The 23,391-nt window shown below is 46.9% G+C and overlaps 2 protein-coding genes across 2 annotated transcripts in view; one reads left to right on the top strand and one right to left on the bottom strand.

Annotated features, from left to right (window-relative positions):
- The first annotated feature begins 3,409 nt into the window (after positions 1 to 3,409).
- Fam25a (family with sequence similarity 25 member A) lies at positions 3,410 to 16,656 on the top strand. Its single transcript, XM_052733964.1, has 4 exons — positions 3,410 to 3,606; positions 6,778 to 6,969; positions 8,303 to 8,365; positions 9,965 to 16,656. Exons 2-4 carry the CDS (start codon positions 6,897 to 6,899, stop codon positions 10,096 to 10,098), a joined length of 270 nt encoding a protein of 89 aa, XP_052589924.1. The 5' UTR covers positions 3,410 to 3,606; positions 6,778 to 6,896; the 3' UTR covers positions 10,099 to 16,656.
- A 468-nt stretch (positions 16,657 to 17,124) lies between these two features.
- Positions 17,125 to 23,391, bottom strand: part of Glud1 (glutamate dehydrogenase 1) — a 36,010-nt gene continuing 29,743 nt past the window's right edge. Inside the window, exons 10-13 of the mRNA XM_052733959.1 lie at positions 22,253 to 22,376; positions 21,356 to 21,447; positions 19,252 to 19,314; positions 17,125 to 17,809 (exon numbers count right to left, since the gene is read on the bottom strand). Coding sequence (XP_052589919.1) covers positions 17,690 to 17,809; positions 19,252 to 19,314; positions 21,356 to 21,447; positions 22,253 to 22,376 — 399 coding nt within the window. The 3' untranslated portion in view covers positions 17,125 to 17,689. The remainder of the gene's footprint in view (positions 17,810 to 19,251; positions 19,315 to 21,355; positions 21,448 to 22,252; positions 22,377 to 23,391) is intronic.

Genomic DNA, 23,391 nt, shown 5'->3' with positions numbered 1-23,391 from the left:
CAGAAGAGGGCCTTGAGTCTTCCAGGAACTGCAGTCCTGATAGTTGTGAGCCTCTGTGGAGTGCTAGGAGCCAACCCAGGTCCTTCATGGGAGCAGTAAATACTCTTAACTGCTGAGCCATCTCTCCAGACCCTAGCTGATCTAGTGTTTTTGTTTTGTTTTATTCTGAGACATGATCTCACACTGTAGCCAAAGCTTGCCTCAAACTCAAACCATAATTCTCCTGCCTCACTTTGTCCTGTTATACTCAGATCTTGGGGACCCCCAAAAGACCACCAGGGAGACTGAATCCTGCATGTAAAAGCAAACAGCCTTTATTTCAAGCTTCAGAACTTGGTCCCTCTGTCTGTCCGACACAGCGGTGAGAGCAGAGAACTCTGAACTCAGCTAGGGTGGGGTTTTTATCATAGTAGAGGTTGGGGTGAGGGGATTTCCAGGGTCCAGGACCCTGATTGTCTGACGATTGTCTGGGGGTATCTGTAAAACAAAAATAGGTGTGTGCTAGACTCAAGGACATCTGGCCACTTTATCTAATGGTTGGAATGTTTGGGATGTCAGGTACTTCCTCACCCCTGGGTAGGTCCCTGGGTGCTATCAGCTTAAGGCTTTTCCTGGATCGGGGTGTTGCCTGCCACTAAGCCTGTCACAGAAACTGTCTAGGCCTCTAAGCCTGTCATGGCTGCTGTGTGGTCAAGCTGTTTTGGGGCCCTCCACAGTCGAATGCTGAGATTATAATTGTGAGTCACCATGCCTACCTAGCTAGTATGTTCAATTTGATCCAGTAAACTAATTTAAATTCATTTAAAAATCAGGAGTTCAAGGCTATCCTTAGCTATGTAGTGAATTAAAGGCCAGCTTGGGTTATATGACCCTGTCTCAAAAAACAAACACACAAAAAACCAAAACAAAGCCGGGCAGTGGTGGCCCACGCCTTTAATCCCAGCACTTGGGAGGCAGAGGCAGGCGGATCTCTGTGAGTTCGAGGCCAGCCTGGGCTACCAAGTGAGTTCCAGGAAAGGCGCAAAGCTACACAGAGAAACCCTGTCTCGAAAAAAACAAAAAAAACAAAAACAACAAAAAAACAAAAAAACCCAAAACAAACCCAAAACAAACCCAAAACAAAATCAGAAACAAAGCAAAACAAACAAACTCAAATGAAAACAACCGATTATTTAATTAATAACTTTAAGTCCTTTAGTTAAGTGAAGTTAATGTACTTTTTTTTTTTTCCCCCGGAGCTGAGGACTGAACCCAGGGCCTTGTGCTTGCTAGGCAAGTGCTCTACCACTGAGCTAAATCCCCAACCTTGTTAATGTACTTCTTTTGTGAAATTTTTCCTGTGTGCTGCTGCCAGCTTCCTGGTTCTGCTCACTGTGCTGTGGTTGGGGAAGAGGGGAGCATTTGGGAGGTGGAGGAGGAACATAAGGAGTACGCCAGCTCCCTGGAAGACAGAAACACGCGTCAGGCAGAAAGCCCCTGTGTTTTCTCTATGGGAACCTCTGCCAGGGACCTGAGACTCGTGTGTGTGTGTGTGTGTGTGTGTGTGTGTGTGTGTGTGTGTGTGTGTGTGTGTGTGTGGTGGTGGTGGGGCAAAACAGCTTGATTGACCACACAGAAGCCATGACAGGCTTAGAGGCCCAGACACAACTTCTGTGACAGGCTTACTGGCAGGCCACACCCAGGGATCTACCCAGAGATGGGCTGGCATCTAAGGGGAAGTACCAGACATCCCCCCAAAACGGTCCAACCTTTAGATAAGATCACCAGGTGTCCCAGAGCCTAGCACACACCTATTTCCCTTTTACAGACACCCCTAGACAAATGTCAGCCAGTCAGGCTCCTGAACCCTAGAAATCCCCTCGCCACAACCTCCGCTATGATAAAAACCCCACCTTGCCTGGGCTCCCGAGTTTCTGCTCTGACCACTACATTGGACAGAGTCCAAGCTCCGAGCTTGAAAATAAAGGCTCTTTGCTTTTACATGCGGGATTCGGTCTCCGTGGTGGTCTTTTGGGGGGTACCTACAATCTGGGCACAACAGTATAGACTGGAACATCATTTTCAGCAGTATTTTGGAGGAGGTGTGGTAGGGGAGAGTCCTTCCTTTCCTGAGGTATTGCCAAGATCCTTCTGTCTTTCAGAATTTAGTCAAAATTCAGGAAGATTCTACCGCCAGTGTTCTCTCACAGGTGGCAGCCCCCAGGGACTCTCCGATGTACCCACACCTGCACTTTCATGGGCACCATAACCCATTCCTTCATGCCTCACTTCCATACACCTTCATTTGCTCTGTCCCCAGGAATCCTTTCTGCTGGAGGTGTGCTGTGAGACAGAGGTCGCCCTGCCCTGCGGGTCCCTCCCATCCATTACTCCACTCCTTGGCTTCCCACAGAAGGTTATTTTCAACTCACTTGACTTTTGAGTTTCCAAATCCCTCTGGTCTCCCAGTTCTCCGAAACGGAGCTTGACAATGGACTTTATTTCCTCTTTTGTTCCACACAGTTCTAAGGAGGAGAGATGGGCGATTTAGAATTAAGCCAGGGTTTCCGGAAGGATAAGCTGGTTTTCTGATCTCCCTCCACACCCGCTCTCTACCAGCTCCGCCCTAGACAGCTCTCCTGGGCTGCATTACCTGGGCTCCTGGCTGTGAGCCTGATTGGGACTGGTCAGAGGGAAGATGCTGGTTGGAGTCTGGGGAGGAAGAGGGATGGTGGCTGTTCCCCAGATGCCTCCTTGGTTTGCATAGTTTAGAAGTGGCCATGTTTCTCTGATGATGGCTGTAGCCTCTGTCCCCTGATTCTTCCACAGTCACAGCTCTAGGAGACAGGAACTTCTTTGCGCCCCTCTGAGATATCCAGAGAGATAGTAGTTGTCATAATTCCTGTTAACTAGTGTCCTAGGATCTCTTATTGTTCACCCTGTGAATGCTCCCTTTCCGTGAGCATACCTCTGAACGTGCTCTCTGGCTCCCACCAGGAGTCTGACTGATATCCTGGATATGTGTGGGGTTTCATAACATGCTGGGCACAGCCTCCTTTGATGATCCAGGAGTCAGGTATCTAAGAGTCTGAATGAATAAGGCTCCACTATGGCCGGGGGGGCTCAGCATGTGGAGGATTTGTGGGTACAGTATCTACCACAAGCTCAGCTCTGTGAGCTGAAGTGTGAGGAAGCAGAGGCAGATGGACGGCCACTCTTTGGATGTTTGTGACAGTGAGACATGAGACAGCCTATGTGTTTAGCTGCCTAACGTAAACACTTTAAAAAGAGCATTGGTGTTTGCTAAGTTGGCAATTGGTATTTGGAAAATCAGCTTTCCTCAACTTGATGATTCAGCTAGCAGTTCCTTTGCCAAACTGGGTTGCTAAGCAAATTCTCCTTGGAGAATTAGTTCACTCCTGTCAAAGCCAGATTCTCCCTGCCCAAGGAAGGCTGGACTTGACCTGCTGGCTCAGGGTAGATTGGCCTGAGTGCTTGTGTTCAAGGGTTGCTCCCCTGGAGTGTCTTCCAAGATGGGGAAACGGAGGACAGACCTCACCTGAGTCACCTTCAACCTCATACAGGGAGGGAAAGCTGCCTAGCGACGCAGACCAGAATCCATCCACGGTTAGGAGACTCTTTGGCTAGAAAGGGATCCAGTCTCAGGAGTCTAAAGGAGGAGTACCGAGGGCCTGTCAGGACACTCGGGGTGGCTTGGAAGGACAGGGATCGGGTCACAGCTGGATCTGAATGACCAGTGAGACTGGACCTGGGCCAGAGCCAAAGGGCCAGGGAGCTAAGTCCATCTCCGGACAGTCTGGCCTCTCCAGGTCCCTCTACTTTTCCTAGCCAGGCATTTGGGGTGTGTGTCTGGGCAAAGGGTAGTAGTGTGACATCACTGGAGTTACTGGAGTGCTCACCCGGAGACTGTGTCCTAAAGAGGGCAGGGTCTCTGGGAAGTGGTGCCCGACGGGCTGGGGGAGGGGAATGAGGTGGGAGGACAGCATCCTGGGCTGTGTGGGCTGATGAAGGGGGCGGGGACACAGCGTCCTGGGCTGTGTGGGCTGATGAAGGGGGCGGGGACACAGCATCCTGGCCTGGGTGGACTGATGAAGGGGGCGGGGACACAGCATCCTGGGCTGTGCGGGCTGATGAAGGGGGCGGGGGACACAGCATCCTGGGCTGTGTGGGCTGATGAAGGGGGCGGGGACACAGCATCCTGGGCTGTGTGGGCTGATGAAGGGGGCGGGGACACAGCATCCTGGGCTGTGTGGTCTGATGAAGGGGGCGGGGACACAGCATCCTGAGCTGTATGGATTGATGGGGGTGGGCAGGGACAGCATGCTTGGCTTGTGGGCTGACTCTTGACACGGATCTGTTGGGGCTGGTGAACTTCGGAGAGGAGAACCATGTTGAGAATTAAACTGGGGGCCTACAGGGGTGTGTGTGGAAGCCATTCTAAAGCTATCAGGGGAATAGCAAGAGAGGACCCTTATGAGAGTAGGGGCCACATGCATCCTCAATGGAAACGGGGCCTTTGATGGGTCCAAAAGTACCTCCATGCAGTTTGAAGCCCCACCCCACCAGCTGTACACGCCTTTCCTAACCTAACACCCCAGGTGGAATACGCTAGAACTTTACCTTAAGTGGGGAAGGAGAGGGTGGACTGGACCTGCTTCAGTTCCAAGGACTCCACTCTCATGGTTCTTTTTCCACCCATGGGGTTACACACACACACACACACACACACACACACACGCACACGCACACGCACACGCACACGCACACACACCCTCTTGTAGAACCAGCAAGAATCACATTCTTTTTTCTTTCTTTTAAAATGTCTTGGTGAGCCGGGCGGTGGTGGCGCACGCCTTTAATCCCAGCACTCGGGAGGCAGAGCCAGGCGGATCTCTGTGAGTTCGAGGCCAGCCTGGACTACCAAGTGAGTTCCAGGAAAGGCGCAAAGCTACACAGAGAAACCCTGTCTCGAAAAACCAAAAAACAAAACAAAAAAAAAATAATAATAAAATGTCTTGGTGTGTGTGCCATGACCCATGTGTGGCTGGAGGACAGCTGAGGGTGTCAGCCCTCACCTTTTTTTTTTCAATTGTTTCCCACTGGGCATACCTGCCTAGCTGTCCCACAAACGTCCTGGGATTCTCCAATCTTTGCCTCCTATTTTCCTGCACTAGTTCTAGGATTATGGATGCTCCTGGTTTTACGTGGATCCTGGGATTTGAACTAAGGGTTTCTTACTTACTCAGCAAGTACTTTATCCACTAAGTCATTTCCACAGCCTTCTTTTTCTCAAAAAGGGGTGTTCCAGGTTAAGTGTCTGTCCACTTCTGCCCTAAGGAGATAGCAGTAACACGTGACTTGGGGCTTGGCCATGTGACTGGAGGTCCTGTTGTCCACAGCACCCTTTAACTACCCTAACCACAGCCCAGGGTCTGCCAACACCATCCAGGAATGTGAGAGGGCCTCAGCTCTGAAGGGCATGGGCTGTGAGGGCCCTTGGTCGGGTAAACACTAATTAAGTCCTGCCACACCCAGCAGGATGGCTTTGAGGGGTGAGAGAGGCTTTATTCACAGGGAAGAGGCCTCAACCTCCTGACCCAGGTCTAGACCATGTGAGTGGGAACACTGGAAGACCTTCTGCCCCTGTCCCTAGGCCAATGGAGTCCGTATCCCTCAGCTCTCTAGCTCCGTATCCCTCAGCTCTCTAGCTCCATATCCCTCAGCTCTCTAGCTCCATATCCCTTAGCTCTCTAGCTCCAGGGTCTAACACCCCAGCCGCACCTTGGCCTACTGCTGTAGCAAGTAAACCTACTGCCAAGAGGAACTTCCTGGCACATCCCTGGTGATCAGAAGGGAATAGGTATTTGCAAGAGCTTGCATGCTTTGTTCACTGACCATCAGTGACACAGCCAGGAAGGCAGAGCCGTCCCATTTTATAGATGAGGAAACTGAGGCTTTGTTTGGGCTGATGATCAAGGGAGGGAACATGTGGTATGTGGCCTGAGGAATCTCTGCCTATTCTGAGTAATGAGGGAGGCAGCCTGACCCCTCTGCGTGTGATACGTCAGGAGCTGTAGAGCTGCTCCTCGGGGGTATTCTTAGTCGAGACAGGTCTCCCCGGGCAGTAATGGCATCTTCTACCCACTTGTCTAGGATGTGGGGAACTGAGTGGGTACTGCTAAACTCACACAACTTCCCTAGAAGCTGCACTTCAAAGGTACAAAGTGGCCAGGATTCTCCCATGAGCTGGCTGCCCCAGTCACTCATCCAGGGCCTAAGGATGAGTGAGAATCAGCTGACTGAGCCAGGATGACAATGCATCTGGCCAATGCTATGTTCTCCAGAGGGTGAGGCAACACTCTGAGCCCCTTGTCCAGTGGAGACCACAAGGCTGTTTTGTGGGGCCATGGTCCTGGGCAGCCAGAAAGGCAGTAGTAATACCTATTCCACGTATGCCTGACCTCAGGCTGCTTTAAAAGCCTGACTAGGGCACAGTGGGGACCCTGGTAGGTAGACTGGAGGCCTTACCATCAGGTAACACATCAGCGCTCAGGCTTGGAGAACTTAGACCCTATTTTTCCCAAGTGCTATCATCTCACAGAGCCCTCAAACTCCCTGCTGTGGGGACAAGACCTGTCTGGACCTGACCTCTCTGGTTCTGCTATCTACCTGCCTCTGTTTCTTAGGGCTCCTAGCAGAGCAAGGAGGGGGGCTCATTGAGACAAGGGTAGTACTGGGGTAGCCCCACCCAGGCTCTGAACTGACTCATCTGCTTAGCTTCCTAGTGGCTGGGTAAGGGCTTGGTGCCCTGGAGCCTGGCAGGCCGTCATAGGAATGTATAAAAGCAGGCTAACCCGGTCTGTGGCACTGTACCTATCACTCTCTGCTGCTGGACGATGCTGGGAGGCTTGGGGAAGCTGGCGGCCGAGGGCCTGGCCCACCGCACTGAGAAGGCCACTGAGGGAGCAGGTAAGGGCTGGGGCTTTCTAACTGTTCAGAAGTTGGGGGCAGACTTCCCTGGGCCTTTTGAAAGCTGTTATCAGTAGGCAGGCAAAAGCCTTGGGGTAGACTGAGGCTGAGGCCCATCAGGAAGTGTCATTTACTGACCCCATCAGGAGATAGCAGAGTTGGGGGGCACACACGCTGGAGTAATTGCTCACTGTAGAGCCCCTGCCCAAGCAGGCTTCCTACTAGGGACTTGCTCCATGACCCAGGCTGAGCCTGCTTGGAGGTCAGGAGGAGGCCAGCCCTGAGGAGGCTCCAGGAGGCAGGCGGAATCCGGGTGCTGGTGGCTTAGGTCCTTCTGTCTGGAAGCCTAGAGTACCTTTTATGTCAATATTGCTTATTCTAGGGCCTGAGTGTGTAGCTCAGTGAGAGAACATTTGTCTATATAAGGCCCTGGATTTTTTGCAAGAACTATAAAACAAAATGAAATAAAAATTATGCCTATTTTGATTAGTCTATGCAGAAAAAAAAGGAAGGTGGATTTTAATTTTCATCACACTTCAAAGCTTTAAAGGATTTTTTATTATGAAACCATGGTGTCTGGCCCTGTTCAAAGTCTAAAAGGACATTTCTGTTTCTTCCAAGAATTTAGGACATGGTATTGCCAGCTGAGGTCTGTGGCTACATGTGGCAGTTCCTCTGAGTCCCACTGTGGGACACAGGTGAAAACCTGCGTCAAATGTTTTTGCTGTTCTCTTTGGAGACAGATCAGCACTTGTTTCATTTTAACTCCACAACTGGATCTTCTTAATCTTAATCCCTTCTTAATCTTCCAGCCTTTTGAGCTGTGAGGGACCCGCAGTGGAAGGTTGTGTCAGGGACAGTTCTGTCTCTCAAGTCTTTGGGTCCTAGCATGCTCCCACCAAAACTCTCCAGAACTCAGAGGTGGGCAAGGACTCCTTTCAGGAAGGGTTGCCTGGAGGAGCTTAGCTTCTCTGGAGACGGACAGATGCGGCTGAAGCAAGTCAGTCAGCTCTTCCCGACAGGCGTGGCTGATTGACAAACACACCTGCCTTGCCTCAGGTTTCCAGGAGGCAGAAGGCTGTTCTAGTTATCCTTGTCCTTCCAGGCTGAGGGGTGTGTGTGTGTGTGTGTGTGTGGGGGGGGGTGTTGTGCGTCTCCAGGATCCAGGCATCTTGGGGGTCTATGAGGGAGGCAGCTAAGGGTTTTCCTAAGCTGTCTCCCCTGACTCGGGCAGCTCACCAGAGTCTTCCCTTACTGTCTAGAGGCATCCCCGGCACTGTGAGGGCAGGTGGTTGACACACACCTTCACTCTGACTTTGTCTTCTTTGTTCAGTTCACGCAGTGGAGGAGGTGGTGAAGGAGGTGGTGGACCACGCCAAGGAGGCTGGAGAGAAGGGTAAGGCTGATTTGTTTGCAGATGGGAATGGGGAGGAGGAGAGAAGGAAGGAGAAAAGGGGGCAAGGAGAGAAAGGCAGAGGGGTGGGATGCAGCTCCGTGGTAGAGCACCCTCCTAGCACGCGTGAAGTGGTCGTATTCCCAGCATAGGAACGGCAGGAGAGAGAGAATGACCTAAGCAGGCAGGGAGGCAGAGGGAGGAAGTCCAAGCACTAGGGCTAATCCTTTTCTTGCTCAACCAGACCCAGCCCTGCCCCAGATGTAGCATCCTCTCAGCTGGGCTGCAATTATCTATACATCCCTGTATGCAATTATCTGTGCAGGCTGTACCTTGTCTTAGGGCTCCATCTAGGCTGTTTTCTCCGTGCAACGTTAAGAAGACAAGGCCACAAAAAAGGACGGGGCGGCACATAGGGACACAACAATTAAAATAGACAATTTCGTGTTTTAATATGTATTTGTATAAAAGTTTACTGTGTATGTGTTATGCCCTGAGTAGAACAGTGTACAAAACATATCTCACTCCAATCTCTACAACAACGTAGGGTCCAGCCGGGTGAAGGACTTACATTTAAACATATAAATACATTAAACTGTGTAAGCTCAACCAGCTAAAATGAAATGCCACAAATTCAATGGTTCATAAACAGCAGAGATTGATTGTTTCTACAGTCAGGCACAGTGGATCATGTCTGTGATCCCAGAACTAGGGAGAACAAGGTGGGAAAACTGAGTTTGGGGCTAGCCCAGGTTATGGAGTGAGCCCAGCCTGAATTACTTAGTGAGACTTTCACTCAAAAAGGAGGACAAGAGAAGGAAAAGAAAGAAATGTATTACTCTCGGTGCTGAGGTCTGGGGACCTCGGTGGCGGTAGTTGGGCAAGTGGCGAAGCTGGTTCCGGCTCCCACGTGGCACCTTCTGCTGTCCTCACGTGGCTGAAGGCTTAGCTAGCTCTCCTGGCTGGGACCCCTCTTGCTCATGAGGCTCCACCCATCCTGCTCACCTAACCAGCACACGGCTCCTACCTTTTCATGGCACAATCTTGAGGAGGATTACAACACGGAGTTTTGGGGATACAAAAATTAAGACCAAGGAAGTGTCATAAGAGACTTCAGCATGATCTTTAAAAACAGCAACAACAAAACAACACAGTAGTCATAAAGTATTAGGTAAATCTGTCAACATGAAACTTCACAATTTTACACAGGAGGGCGAAAGGGAGGAACACAAAAAAGCAAAGCAAAACGGAAGTGAAGTCAGAAGGAAGGCCACAAACTTCTTTGATGAAGTGTTCACGACAGAAACTGTAATCCAATATAGCAATCAGCATAAAAATGGTCAAAGAAACTAAGGAGCAGTCTCCAGAAAAAGTGCACATAGCCAGGTCCCCCATGAGCTGTCCACGCTGTCTCACTCAAACTTGAATGAAGTTGTCAGGAAGGTCAAACCACACTGGATTCATTATGACGGGGGTACTCTTCCCTTTGTCCCCGGGAGCCGGGCCAGGGTTGATCCCTATAATAGCCTCATCCCTCAGGCCTTTCCTGCTGCAAGCAGTGGGTTGCTTATCCCTACAATTTTCTTTCTCTTTTTCCAACAGCCCTTGCAGATGCCCTAAAGAAAGCCCAAGAGTCAGGGGACAAAGTGGTGAAGGAGGTCACTGAGAAGGTGACCCACACTGTCACCGACGCCGTTACCCATGCTGCAGAAGGCCTGGGTAGACTGGGTCAGTGAGCTTGCATACCACCCTGCCCAGCCCTTCCCGAATGTCAATAAAAAGCATGAAATGTGAACAGAGTCCCGAGTTTACTCCTGTTTGGATGGAAATCCTAGGCAAAGTGGTTTTTTGTTGTTCTTTGTTTTGGACACAGGTCTTATATGGAGCAGGTTGGCCTGAACTCACTTGCTGTGTAGCTGAGGCTGACCTTGAACTCCTCATCCTTTTGCCTCTAACTCCTGAGTGTGGGATCACCAGGAATGGCTAAGTGTTTTTTAATGGAAACACTGTATATTGTTAGCTTCTCCTCTGCCATAGAGGAGCATCCAACATGGTGGGTACCTGCCACCTCTTGTGGTCCCCATCCAATGAATCAGGTGAGGAATTATCTTTCCAGCAAGCAGTCCGTGTGTGTGCGCGTGTGCGTGTGCGCGCGTTTTCAGGCAGGATCTCTCACTGGCCCGAAACTAGCCCGGTAGACTAGGCTGGGGGACCAGCAAGCCCCAGGGCTCTCCGCCTGTCTCCACCTCTGCAGCACTGGGAATACAAGCTCGCACACCACCATGGCTGTTCTAATTTTTTATTTTAAATGTGGGTTCTGAGGATGGAGCTCAGGTCCATGATTGCACAGCAAGCCCTTTACCTAGGGAGTTCTCACACCTTGAACGGTCAGCCCTCTCCCACCCCTCTCCCTTTTCTTTCCTTCTCTATTTGTCAAATGACCTAGGGTTTAACAAGCACCACGCCTGTTCTCTACCACGGAGCTCCATCCCCAGCCTGTGCTGCAGGTGTGCACAGGTGTGCAGGCGCTCAACAGGCCAAGTGCACATTCCCTGTAGCTAGCATTCTTTGGTTTTCCTTGCAATGGAGGGTACAGAAGCCAGTTATGGAGGAAGACATCCACTGCTTGTTTCTGGAGGCTCCTGGTGGACTCAACCAGGAGACATGTGGCCAAGACATAGGTAGTGGGTGGCAGTGACCTCCTTCTTCTCTCATGAGCAATCAGCACCTTACAGTTCAAATAAATGTGTGGAGGACTGGATGTGGTGGCACACCCCTGTAATCTCAGGGCTTAGGTGCTGACACAGGAGCATCAGGAGTTCAAGATCAAGCCTCAGCTATGCAGTGAGTTTAAGTTAAGTGAGTTACAGACCGGCTAAGACTCGGTCTGTAAACAGTGTGCAAGTAGACAGCATTTAGAAGTTCTGTAACAGAGGCCAGGTTGTAATGCTACATGCTGTAATTTCCAGCACTTGGGAGGTGGAGGAAGGAGGCTGAATCCAAAGCTAGCCTGGGCAGAGATGGGTGGTCCTGGGATCTGGCTTGCCAGCCACTCAAGCTGAATGAAATGATGAGCTCCAGGTTCAGAGAGACCCTGCCTCAAAAATCAGGGTAAAGAAGGGTGGAGGAAGATACCCAACATCAACCTCTGGTCTCCATGTGTATGGGCTAGTATACATGCACACACATGTGCAACATGTGTTTATGATACACATACACATCTTTGGGAGCATAAATTTAGAGAAATCCTGTATAAAACTATTATTTATTTAAGACAGTGTTTCTTTGTGTAGCCCTGGCTGTCCTGGAAGTAGCTCTATAGACCAGGCTGGCCTCAAACTCACAGAAATCCGCCTGCCTCTGCTTCCTGAGTGCTGGGGTTAAAGGCATGTGCCACCATGCCTGGCTCTGGCTCTAAGATTTTATTTATCTTGCTGGAAGCTATTTGCTCTTAGCAGAAATGAAGAGAAAAGGTCAAGGAATAAATCGGTTTCTTGCCACATTTTGGCCCTTCTGGAACTGTCTCACAGATTTCCAAAGGCCAACACTGGAACGCACATTGTCTAGCTAGTGCTGGACTTATCTTGGTTTGGCTCCTGAAGACTTCTGAAACTTCCCCAATCCAAACCCAGGCTTATAGAGCTAAGGACACTATGAGTGGCAGACATGGATTGGAATGGTCTCCTCAGGTGTGTAAAGCTGCCCAAAGGGGAAATGTAGACTTACTATTACAGGTTCATGGTAGCAAGAGCATGACAGCAAGACGGAAACATCAGAAACCATCAGAAATCACTCGGGTGGCAAGTTGTGCTGTTCATGAGGCTTTCCACACAATATGGAGATGGTGCCTATAAATTCTACTGAACTGTAAGTTCCTCAGTCAGGGAGTGGGATCTGTGTCTGGAAGGCTACCATCTTTGGCTAACAAATGCTGCCTGTAGAGGAAATGGACTGCACATGGCTACTGAAGAGAAAGGGCTAGGGATGTAGCCCAGTGGAGGAGTGTTTGCCGCAGACAAGCAAGGTCCATGCCCAGGCCCAAAACACAGCTAGAGGAATGTAAATACATATGTCCAAGTAAATTAGTAAGTAGCAAAATATATATGCAGAACAAGTTCATTTTTCATATGGCAAATGACATAATCATATAAGAACAGCATAAAAATCTAAACAGCTTATACCTGATAAAATATTGACAGTGGTCCTCTCTGTCTGTGGGAATGAGAAATTCTTACTTTAGCACTGTATACTTCTCTGTTTGATTTTAAGAGGAAACTAATGCAGTTGTTTTAACAGTTTGGTCATGGAGGGCAGTATTAGCTTATTCGAGATTGTTCCCTAGTGAAGTACCACTGAGAGTTTGTCACCACTTGGGAAGAGGGAAGGAGCAGCATTTGGAAGCAGAGCACTGTGGCTCTGTGGACAGCCAGGGTGGACTGAGTGCAAGATTTCTGCTTACCAGGCTACGGAGGCCAGCTGGCACTGTTGAACTTGCATGGCAAGTCCTCATGTGAACTAGTCCACATGCCATGAGGGAGATAAACAATGAAATTGTCCTATCTCAGGCTGACAAGATGGCTCAGTGGATAAAATGTTTGCTGAGTAAGCTCGATGGCTGGAATTCAGTCCCTGCAACCCACATCGAAACACAGGAACCAAGTCCACAAAGTTGTCCTCTGACCTCTGCACGCACACACGCCATGGCATGTGAGTGACCCTACCCCGCAGTAACAATAAAATGTTCAAAAAAATTGTCCCATCTCCAAAGAAAGTCAAAGTGTTGCCTACATTTTAATTCCCCTCCCAAACTGCTGTTTCCTAGAACAAGTGCATCTTCCATATTTTATTTTCTTCTAAGTGTACTTGGCAATGAGGGGCATGAAGTCAGTGTTTACCAAAATCATAGTGGTGTCAGAAAAAATAATGCACTGCAGTGTTCAGCTTCTATTCCTGGTCACCCTCTACCCTCCCTGGTTACCAGTCTAGAAAACCAATGGCCTGCTGTTAGTGAACATCTACAGTCCTGAAATTCCAGCACAGGGAAGCTTGAATTAGGATTGCCAAAAGTTCAAGGCCAGACTGGGCTATAAGAATTAAGACCCTGTCTCAAAAAAGTTGAACAGCCTGGAAGACCCCTGGAAAGACAGAATGTTGTTGGAATTCTTTCTTTCCAGACCTCATTTATCTGGGCATGGTGACATACACCTTAAATTCTAACACTCAGGATGGACAGACAAGAAGATCATAAGTTTGTGGGCAGTCTGAGCTATGTAGGGAGACCCTATCTCAAAAACAAACAAACAAACAAAACCCCAAAAACCCAAAGGCTGGGGGTGTGGCTTAATGGTAGAGCACTTGCTAGCATGTGCTAGGTCCTGGGTTCCACTTTAGAGTACCACAGAAAACAGATTCCCAAACTGTAGAGACTTGCCATCGTTTGAGCTGGTCCCTAGTCCCCAGGAACACCCACCACCAAGCTATCTTTACTTCTGACTGCTCATGTTACATTAAGTCTTTTCTCTGGGGGCAGTAGCCAAAAACACTTAGACATTGTTTAAGTTGGTGGCTGGTAACAGTCTGAGCAAACAGGAAAAGAGGCTTTTATGGAAAAACTGGTAAGTGCGAGGTCTGCAGGGAGGGTACATTCCAACTTACTTCTGGGGTCTGGAGATGCCCTGTGCACATGGTATAATGACCCTGAAAATGTGCAGGGTGGGGTGCAGTCCAGAGGCTGAATACTTGCCCATCACACACTAGCTGCTGTTTGTTTTAAAACTTGCCTGAACGTTATTGTGCACCCCGGGTATGCCTGGTACCCCCAGAGGCCAGAGATGGTGTCAGAGTGGGAGTTAAGACAGTTAAGACCTACCATGTGGGTCCTGGAATTGAACCCAGGTCCTCTGGAAGAGCAGTCAATGCTCTTCACTGCTAAGCCTCCAGCCTCTATCTTTTGATCCCAATTCTATAATCTTATCTCTTTGAGTTCCTAGGAGGAAGTTAGTATAGCCTGTGGGTTGTTTAAACCGGTTGGCCACTCAGCAAGTTGTAGGCTATTAGGAACACACAACCCAAATTTTTAGTGGAAAAGATCTCGGTGGCCTACCACAGCAGCAGCCAGGTTAGAAATGGTAGCTGCTGTGAGACACAGAAACTCCCTGCCCTTTACCAGCCTTTCTTAACTAGTTAGCCAGAAGGCCCTCGTTTGTTTGATGACCATTTCACTCTGGATCCATTCCTTGGACTGCACTACTTTGTAGTTTTCAACATCATCTCAGACGTCGTGTTTTGTGAGTCACTGTTTAGAGAACCAGAGAGAGGCCCTGCAGTTCCCAGACAGAACTTAATTCTAAACTCAGCCCTCAGCCATTCTCTAGCCCCTGACCTTCGTGAGCAGCATCCTACTCCAACCCTAGTCTGCCTTCTCCCCCAGAGCCAGGATTGTGCCGTATGCCATAAGGAGGAGGGCTGGGAGGCCTGAGCAGCCATCTGCCTGGTATGAATTTTTGTTTTTGTATTTTGGAGACAAGGTGTCTCTGTGTACCTTTGGAGCCTGTCTTGGATCTCGCTCTGTAGCCCAGGCTGGCCTCGAACTGCCTCTGCCTCCCGAGTGCTGGGATTAAGGGTGTGCGCCACCACTGCCCAGCGTCTGGTATGAGTTTGAGAGGTAATCATTCTATGCTTTCTCCGGGCCTCACAATTCATAACATCCACAATGATTAGCAAAGGTGTACTTAATTATACCCTAAGGATACCAGTGTGTTGTTACTACCACCATTGACATGTGCTTGGAAACACCCAGGCGTTTCTTGCACCCCCTGTAGCTGGCTGTAGAGGCAGAAACCGGAGCTTCTGTGTGTGGAAATCAAAAATATCTCTGGCACTTCCACAGAATGGAAGCTGGTTAGCATAACTGTCTCTCTCTCCTTCTTGCATTAATACTTATGGATAGAACCCACTCGGTCATTTATAAGCACCCAAAAGTCGATTATGCGGGCTTCAACAGCCTTTGTAGCTGAAGATGACCTTGACCTCCCCGTCCCCCACTAAGCACTGGAATTAGGTCTTCACGTTTTAGTGTATAACATGGGCGCCATTACAGTTTCTCGCCTAGCGCTTGCTCCCGTTGACTGCTGTTACCCTCCCTTGTTCCATCTCTCCCAGTTTCCCGTCACCTCACGTATGTGTTAACTTAGTCAACTAAAGGTACGCACCCCACACGCAGCTTAGAGAACCGACACTATTTACCTTTTCTTTTGTCCTATATCACTCCCACTCTTTCATGTTTGTATGCACACACACACACACACACACACACACACACACACACACACACACACGAACTCAAGAGATGGCTTAGCAGTTAAAAGCACTTGCTGCTTTTGTAGAGGACCGCCCCATACACGCTATAGTTTTTCATCCATTCATTCACTGATTAGGCATCTAAACTGGTTCCATCCTGGCTATGGATGTACAAATATCTATGTGGTGTGTCAACATAGACCAGGCTGGCCTCAGACTCACAGAGATCTGCCTTGTACCACCACTGCCCGGCCCCATATTATCTTAAGTAGCTGTTAAATTCTGTAGCTAAATCGCTTCAAACAAAACTTTATTTAGAAGATACCAAAAAGGGACAGGTATGATGGTAGCACTCTGGAGCAACAGGCAGGATTGGGAGGAGTTCAAGGCTAGCCCCAGCTAATAGCAGGTTTGAGGCCATTCTGCACTACATAAGACCCTGTTTTAAACAAATGAATAAACAAAAAGTACCAGAAATTACACTAACATATTAGTTTTACACACTATAGCCTCTTCCCCAGGAACAGCCATTATAGCTTAATAAAATGAAATTAAAAATAATCCAGGAATAAAATCTGAGCAGCTAGCCAGGTGGTGGCGGCGCATGCTTTTAATCCCAGCACTTGGGAGGCAAAGGCAGGAGGATCTCTGTGAGTTCAAGGCCAGCCTGGTCTACAAAGCAAGATCCAGGACAGCCAGTGCTACACAGAGAAACCCTGTCTCAAAAAACCCAAAACAAAAACAAAACAAAAAATTTGAGTAGTTCATAGCAAAAGAAATGACATAGGCAGTTATGAAACTTTTCACACCTCAATTACTGTTTTAACATTTACTAAGAGACTTTCAAATATGAAAACACAGAAAAGAAACATAAACTTTGGAAAAGGTAGACTTTTAATAACTGCTTTTTTCATGAAGTTAATCATGCAGTTACAAAGTAGTTAGAAATTTCTGAAAGGATATTGTTAAAAAAAAAAAAAAAGCACTCATTCTTATATAAATAATATCTGGTACTTCTGAGGAACACTCCTGTTCAAAAGCCCTGGCCAATGACTCCCAAACAAAAGTCAACTCCAGGCAGTCTCCAGCCTACTGTTAGAGAAGTGGTGAGCAGAATGCAAAGCCTTGGAAGGGGCACACAGTCAGTGGAGCCAGCCAGACTCCAAACGGGGAGTCCAAGGGTTTTTTCTGGGACACTATTTGAATTACGGTTCAATTACTCAACACAATGGATCTTTAATGAGAAGAACAAGTTATTTTCATGGTAAAGAGGTTACTGCACTCCCTGGATGGTGGTACAAATTTCCCAGAGTCCCTGTCACTTGCAGGTATGAGGAGAGTGCTCCCACAGTGCCACTTTGTTTCTTCTGGACAACAATGCAGTGCCAATGAATTATAAATGATGTTATAAAAACTAGCGTCTTCCATTTACTATGTTTAAGCATTCACTGCTTGAGTCAAGGTTAGGCTTAAGTGATTAAAGGCAATTTATTACAGCAGCATGGACTCATTTTATTCTGAAAGAATAAAATACATAAGAGAAATAGCTTTATTTTTGTTTGCAACTTAGAAAATTGAGTTATTTTGCAGATGTGAAATAGCAATAACTCATTTGCGGACCATGCCACCTTTGGAAAATGCCACACACCTATTTCTTCTATGTGTCCAAGTTCCCAGACTTGTCCCCAAGTGGCTGACTGCTCTTGATTGCTTTCCCTGGCAACAGCACTGACCCTGTTGGGAAGGGCCCAGAGTAAGGCAGCACAGCCAGGAGGCAGGCAGAGACTTTACTTAGAAAAAGTACCTAAGCGGCTCTCGGATACACGTGATTCCTACTTTTACACATAGCTTGTACATGATCCTCTAACCTAATCTCTCTTAAGGGGCTGATTCAGACTGACTTGCTGGGAACAGTGTCCATTAACTAATGGGTCACAAGAACAGATTTCTGTGGTTACATGTAAACTTGTGACAGGTCTGCAGAGATTATAGGTGAAGTGGGTGGTAAAGAAGTCAGTCAGGACCTGTCTATGTGAAGGTCACACCAGCCTCGTTGTACACCTTGAAGACTTTCTCAATGGCATTGACATAGGCAGCTGTTCTCAGGTCCAATCCCAGGTTGTACTTCATGGCTGTGCGCATAATTTGCTGGAATGAAGGAGAAAAGGCAGTGAGACCACCTGACTGAGTAGCCAGCTAGGAACACAAAAGATACGTGTGGATTCCTGGTATTAGTCACCCACCCCATGACTAAGTAAGTGTAAGACTTCAACAGCCAAAGAGACAAATGATTGTAGCAGCAAAAATGCTTTTGGAGGAGTGACAAATTCTCTGTTGTCACTGTCCAGGGAACAGCAAGAAATAACTCCGAGAACTAGAGACGTGAATGGTTCCTCTGCCTGTTAACTACCCTGTTATCTGGAAGGAGCTCAGAGCACAGACATACTCAGTGACTGTTTAAAATAACTAACAGGACAATGGGAACATTTCAGAATTTCAGTAACGACAGCTACACAGCCTTGTGATTACATTACAGGCTGATGAGTTCATTTTGTGTATGTGTATGCTGTGTATGTGCACACCCATGTGCCAATGTGCATGGGATGTCAGAGCAGTACTTAAAAGGAGTTGGTTTTTCCCTCCTACCACGTGAGTCCCAAGGATTGAACTTAGATGATCAGATTTATCCACGGAGCCATCTGCCAGCCCATTATAGTGTTTTAATTAAAACAATTTAAAACAAAGCAGCAAAAATTAAGCATAGCAGCACATGCTAATAATTCAGGTACTAGGTAGGTAGAGAAAGGATGATGAGGAGTTCAGTCACATCCTCAGTTACATAGTGAGTTCAAGGCCAGCCTAGGACACATGAAACCCTGTTTTAAAACAAAACACAAAACCCCAGCAAACACAGCACACCAAGCAGTGCCGCCTTCTTGAGCGGAGTCTGTCTGTGCTGCTTCAACCTGGAAATCCAAATGGGTAGAATTTGATCAAGAGGAAATAAGCCTTTCTTCCCAGCACTTGGGAGGCAGAGGCAGGTAGATCTCTTTGTGTTCAAGCCCAGCCTGGTCTATATCTGAGAGTTCCAGGACAAGTCAGTGCTACATAGAGAGACTGACCCTATTTCAAAAGACAAAAAAAAAAAAAAAGCAGAAAAATTGTACTCAAATTGTGTAACATTTAAGGCCCTGGTGTAAAAAAGGTTCAAGTGATGAAAAAAAAAAAAAAAAAAAAAAAAAAAACCAAAAAAAAAAACCAAAACCAAAAAGCTAAAAGTCAAAAATTTCTTACTTAAACCAAATTCTATTGTAAGTCAGCTTTGGGCTATTAAATAGCAATGGATTGATCAGCATTCTAGTTTGGCCAACCACCTTTTTGGTAACAGTCAACTGCCTAACCCAGGCTGATTTCTTCCTCAAGATGTACTGACAAAAGTGCTCATCAACTGAGGATAAAACAGTACATGTCCTGCTGTACACAAATGGAGACCAGGTAACAGCATCACAAAACAATCTGCCTGCTGAGACAACATGCTTATCTGTGTTTCATGTTATTAACACAAAGGCAGCTATCATCTGCACACATACCCTGGCAGATCGCTCCATTGTGTAGGCCAAGCCAGAGTGCACGATGTCTTTCTCAGAGGCACCCTGTTAGGAAATAGAACATTAACTTAACAAAAACACATCAAGATATGCTTCATGTCTCTAGAAGGATATCGAGGATTAAGCTGATACTGCAGTAATAAAGGAAAGACATAATTTCTGCACTGTATCAGGGTATACTAGCTGGATAGACACATCACGTTTTCCAAACATAGTTGTTTTAATTATATTGGATAGCAACAAAAACTCATGAATTAAGATCCTAATTAAAACAAACACAGAAAAGCAGCCTGAGGGCAGGCAAGTAGTCAGATTAGCATCCTCCACTCAAGCTATCCTACACAGCTGCTATCCTCCCACACTGGACACCTCTCTCAGTGAGCAGAGCCACCAGACACAGAAGGGATATGGCTAACCCAGACAGCAGCTCTGGGAAGCTCTTGCCTGTGTTGTGTACTCAGTACACAGCTGGAGGAGCAAAGAACTTTCTGTTTCTACAGACTCTTCTATCTAATTTGCTTCTTGGAGCGATTTCTTTAAAAATTAAGTGTAGCGCTGGGCATGGTGGTGCACGCCTTTAATCCCAGCACTTGGGAGGCAGAGGCAGGTGGATTCCTGTGAGTTCAAGGACAGCCTGCTCTACAAAGTGAGTTCTAAGACAGCCAGGGCTACATAAAGAAATCTTGTCTCGAAAACCAAACCAAACCAAACCAACCAACCAACCAACCAACCAACCAACCAACCAACCAAAGTGTAAGTCACTGCCACTCCCAGTGTGACACAAGACAGGTATACGATATATATCCTAAGTGCCAGATAAAAACCTGAAGTGGGTTACCAAAAATAGTGATCTTTTCTGGCCAGGCATATGGCACCTGCTTGTGACTCCAGAATCTGGGAGGTGGAGGAAGGAGGATCAGGAGTTCAAGCTCATCCTTGGCTACCTGTTGCAAAACAAAAACCCCAAAAACCAAAAACCAAAAAACCTCAAAGTTATTTATACTGAACATCTTGCAGTTCACACTTGTATTATACTTTGTTTTGGTCTATAAAATTAGGGAGATGAAACAAACTTGCTTATCAGGCAGAATAGTGCGGTTTCTTTCACCCATTGAGCAAACATTGATTGAGTGAAAATACTATGTTCTAGGCATGTTCAGGCATTAGGGACACAGCAAAGAATAAAATAATAAAAATCCTGAGCTTCCACAGAGCCTGTGTGTGTGTGTGTGTGTGTATACATACATATGTACGGCACACACACACATGCTGGCCTTAAATTCATAGCAGCCCTCCGAGTTCTGCCTCTTGAGTTCCAGGGTCCAGATACAAGACAAATGAGACACAGGACACTTGAAAATCATTATCTGGCACCAAATGCCTCTTAGGAGGTGACAACCGTAAGGGCCGCCAACAGTCAAGAGCATCAGCATTCCTCTTCTCAGTTCTTCTCCCTTTCCCACTTTTTGTCGTCTGTGGTGCTATAGCACTTTATAACTCAAAATTTAAGAGAGTTCTACCTATCTGCAGTATTGTTGGAATAAAGATATTAAGTCTTTAAGATATGTTTCTTGGGAATGGGGTTGTAGCTCAGTGATAGAGCACTTACCTGACATGCATAAGGTCCTGGGTTCAAGTCCCAGTACCACAGAAACAGAACATAACAGTTAGGTTAAATATTTTTTCCCATGCATGTATGCTATGTCTTTGTAGCCCATACTTTCTGCAATGTCCTGGTAAGATCTTTGTAATGTATCTAGACTATTGATACACCCTGCCAAAAACTGATTTGATTTATTTTTTCTAATCTGTTAACTCTATGTGTCCATGTAATTATTTCTTATTTTCATAAAATTCAGTCTCTGAAAGTAGAGTTAAAAAGTATGGCAATCCTTCATGATTATGTTGAATCATTAAGTACCCAAAACAGAATTACTTATTTGCCATTATTTTTGGAATGATGACATATAACCACATACTACAATTATGGTTAAAATCCTTTGATAATACTCCATTTAATTTACCCAGCCTAAAAGACAGGGCAGGGAGAATGTGGAAAGTGTCACTTTGGTGTCACCACACTCACCGATATCCTGTCCTGGAACTCTGCTGTAGGGACCACAGGAATAGTCCCGCCATGCTTTCCAAACTTCCTCTCTAAACTCTCTTGAACAGACACTGTAAAAAGCCAAGACATCAAGGGAAGACACTGTTAATAGAGGGAGAAAAGAAACGTAGAACTTAAAGTAACTCTAACTTGTATGTGTAGCCCCAAACTAATGTTTTAGAAATCTTCACTCCTAATGACACAGAAGGGTTAACCATGAGAAACTCAGCAAGGAGAGGCCTGCCAAATTCCTATAGAAATGTGAATTTAGGTCACCGCTCTGTTTCCATAACACCCTTCATTAGGGCTTTCTTCTCTTCTCTTGGCTCTGCTAAAAAATTCTGAGGGAAGAGAAAAGGACAGAGAGGAACATTCTCAGGGTGGCAGAGTACAGGGACACAGCTGGAGGTCTTGGTTTTATTTCAGCTTGGATGAAAAGTTCTAAACTTACTCTGGCCAAATAAAAACTCTTACCAGAGGACTCAAAAAGGGGTTCCACACTAGGTAGCACTTCTTTTAATCAGTGTATAAAAGAATGGGTTTCATTGTAACATTTTCATAAACGTTAGCTAGGCCTTTTCTGAGAACAATTAGAGATAGGGATGAATAAGATCAGTGGTGGAGTTCAGGCTTAAAAAAAAGACTTAACAGTATCATTAATTTATAGATATTATATTTGAGAAAAATGACATTATATAAAAATGTGTCCTTTCACCCTATGAACCAGGAGACAGAAAAACTTGTTTTCTGTTCTTAGGCAAAGGTCTCTAGCATTATCAGGAAGGGGTTTCCTCAGTGTGTGTGTGTATGCTCTCCCAGCTCTATCTTTGGCTCAAAGGACAATTTCTGGAGACACAAGCGACTCTGAGAACTCACTGAGCAAGTGGTAGTTAGAGTCCCTCTCGTATTTGAAGGTCAATCGGCCATAGCTGACATGATTTAGGTTCTTCAGCCACTCAAAGTAAGACACTGTCACTCCTCCAGCATTTAAGTAGAGATCCTATACACAAAACATGACATGGAAAAAAAAAAAAAAAAAAAGGATGATGACTTCAATAACTGCCAGGCTTGGTGCTTAGCATCCTTAGCTGCTTCGCATCCTGTCAGGTCAGGAACTCAATTTCAATACCAAGGCCGACTAAACACCTGCGCTGGATAGTTTTATGCCAACTTGACACAAGCTAAAGTCATCTGAGGAGGGAACCAGTGGTTCTCAACCTTCCTAATATGTTGCAACCCTTTAATACAGGTTCTCATGTTGGTGACCCCCAACCATAAAACCATTTTCGCTACTACTTCATAACTCTAATTTTGCTATTGCTTTGAATTGTAATGTAAATAGTTTTGGAGATGAACGTTTGTCAAAGGGGTTGTAACCCAAAGGCTGAGAAATGTTACTGTAGGCGTTTTTTAAACTAGTGATGTGGGAGGGCCTAGCCCATTGTGGGTGGGGCCTGCCTCTGGACTGGTGGTTCTGGGTTGTATAAGAAAGCAGGCTGGGCCGGGCGGTGGTGGCGCACGCCTTTAATCCCAGCACTCGGGAGGCAGAGCCAGGCGGATCTCTGTGAGTTCGAGGCCAGCCTGGGCTACCAAGTGAGTCCCAGGAAAGGCGCAAAGCTACACAGAGAAACCCTGTCTCGAAAAACCAAAAAAAAAAAAAAAGAAAGCAGGCTGAGCAAGCCAGGGGGCAGGCCAGCAAGCAGTACCCCTTCATCAGCTCCTGTCTCCGGGTTCCTGCCTTGACTTCCTTTGATGGTGAACAGTGATGTGGAAGTGTTGCTTTGCTCATTGTGTTTCACCACAACAACAGCAACCCCAACTAAGAGAACACTGCCAACGTATCTTAGCTAGCTTATTCTTACCGTGATCTTAGACCAAAGTGTTGGTTTACCCACTAGTGGGCTGATGGTGCCTCACCAGAAGATAGCATTACCTTTGCCACCACTTAAGGCAGTCTACTCCATTTAAGTGAGGTGTTTTTGTTTGTTTGTTTTTAAAAACACATGCTTTCTACA

The sequence above is a fragment of the Peromyscus californicus genome, unplaced genomic scaffold, assembly GCF_007827085.1.
Source record: "Peromyscus californicus insignis strain IS unplaced genomic scaffold, ASM782708v3 Scaffold_12__1_contigs__length_115047231, whole genome shotgun sequence".
NCBI lineage: Eukaryota > Metazoa > Chordata > Mammalia > Rodentia > Cricetidae > Peromyscus > Peromyscus californicus.
This window is presented reverse-complemented; position numbering and strand designations above follow the sequence as displayed.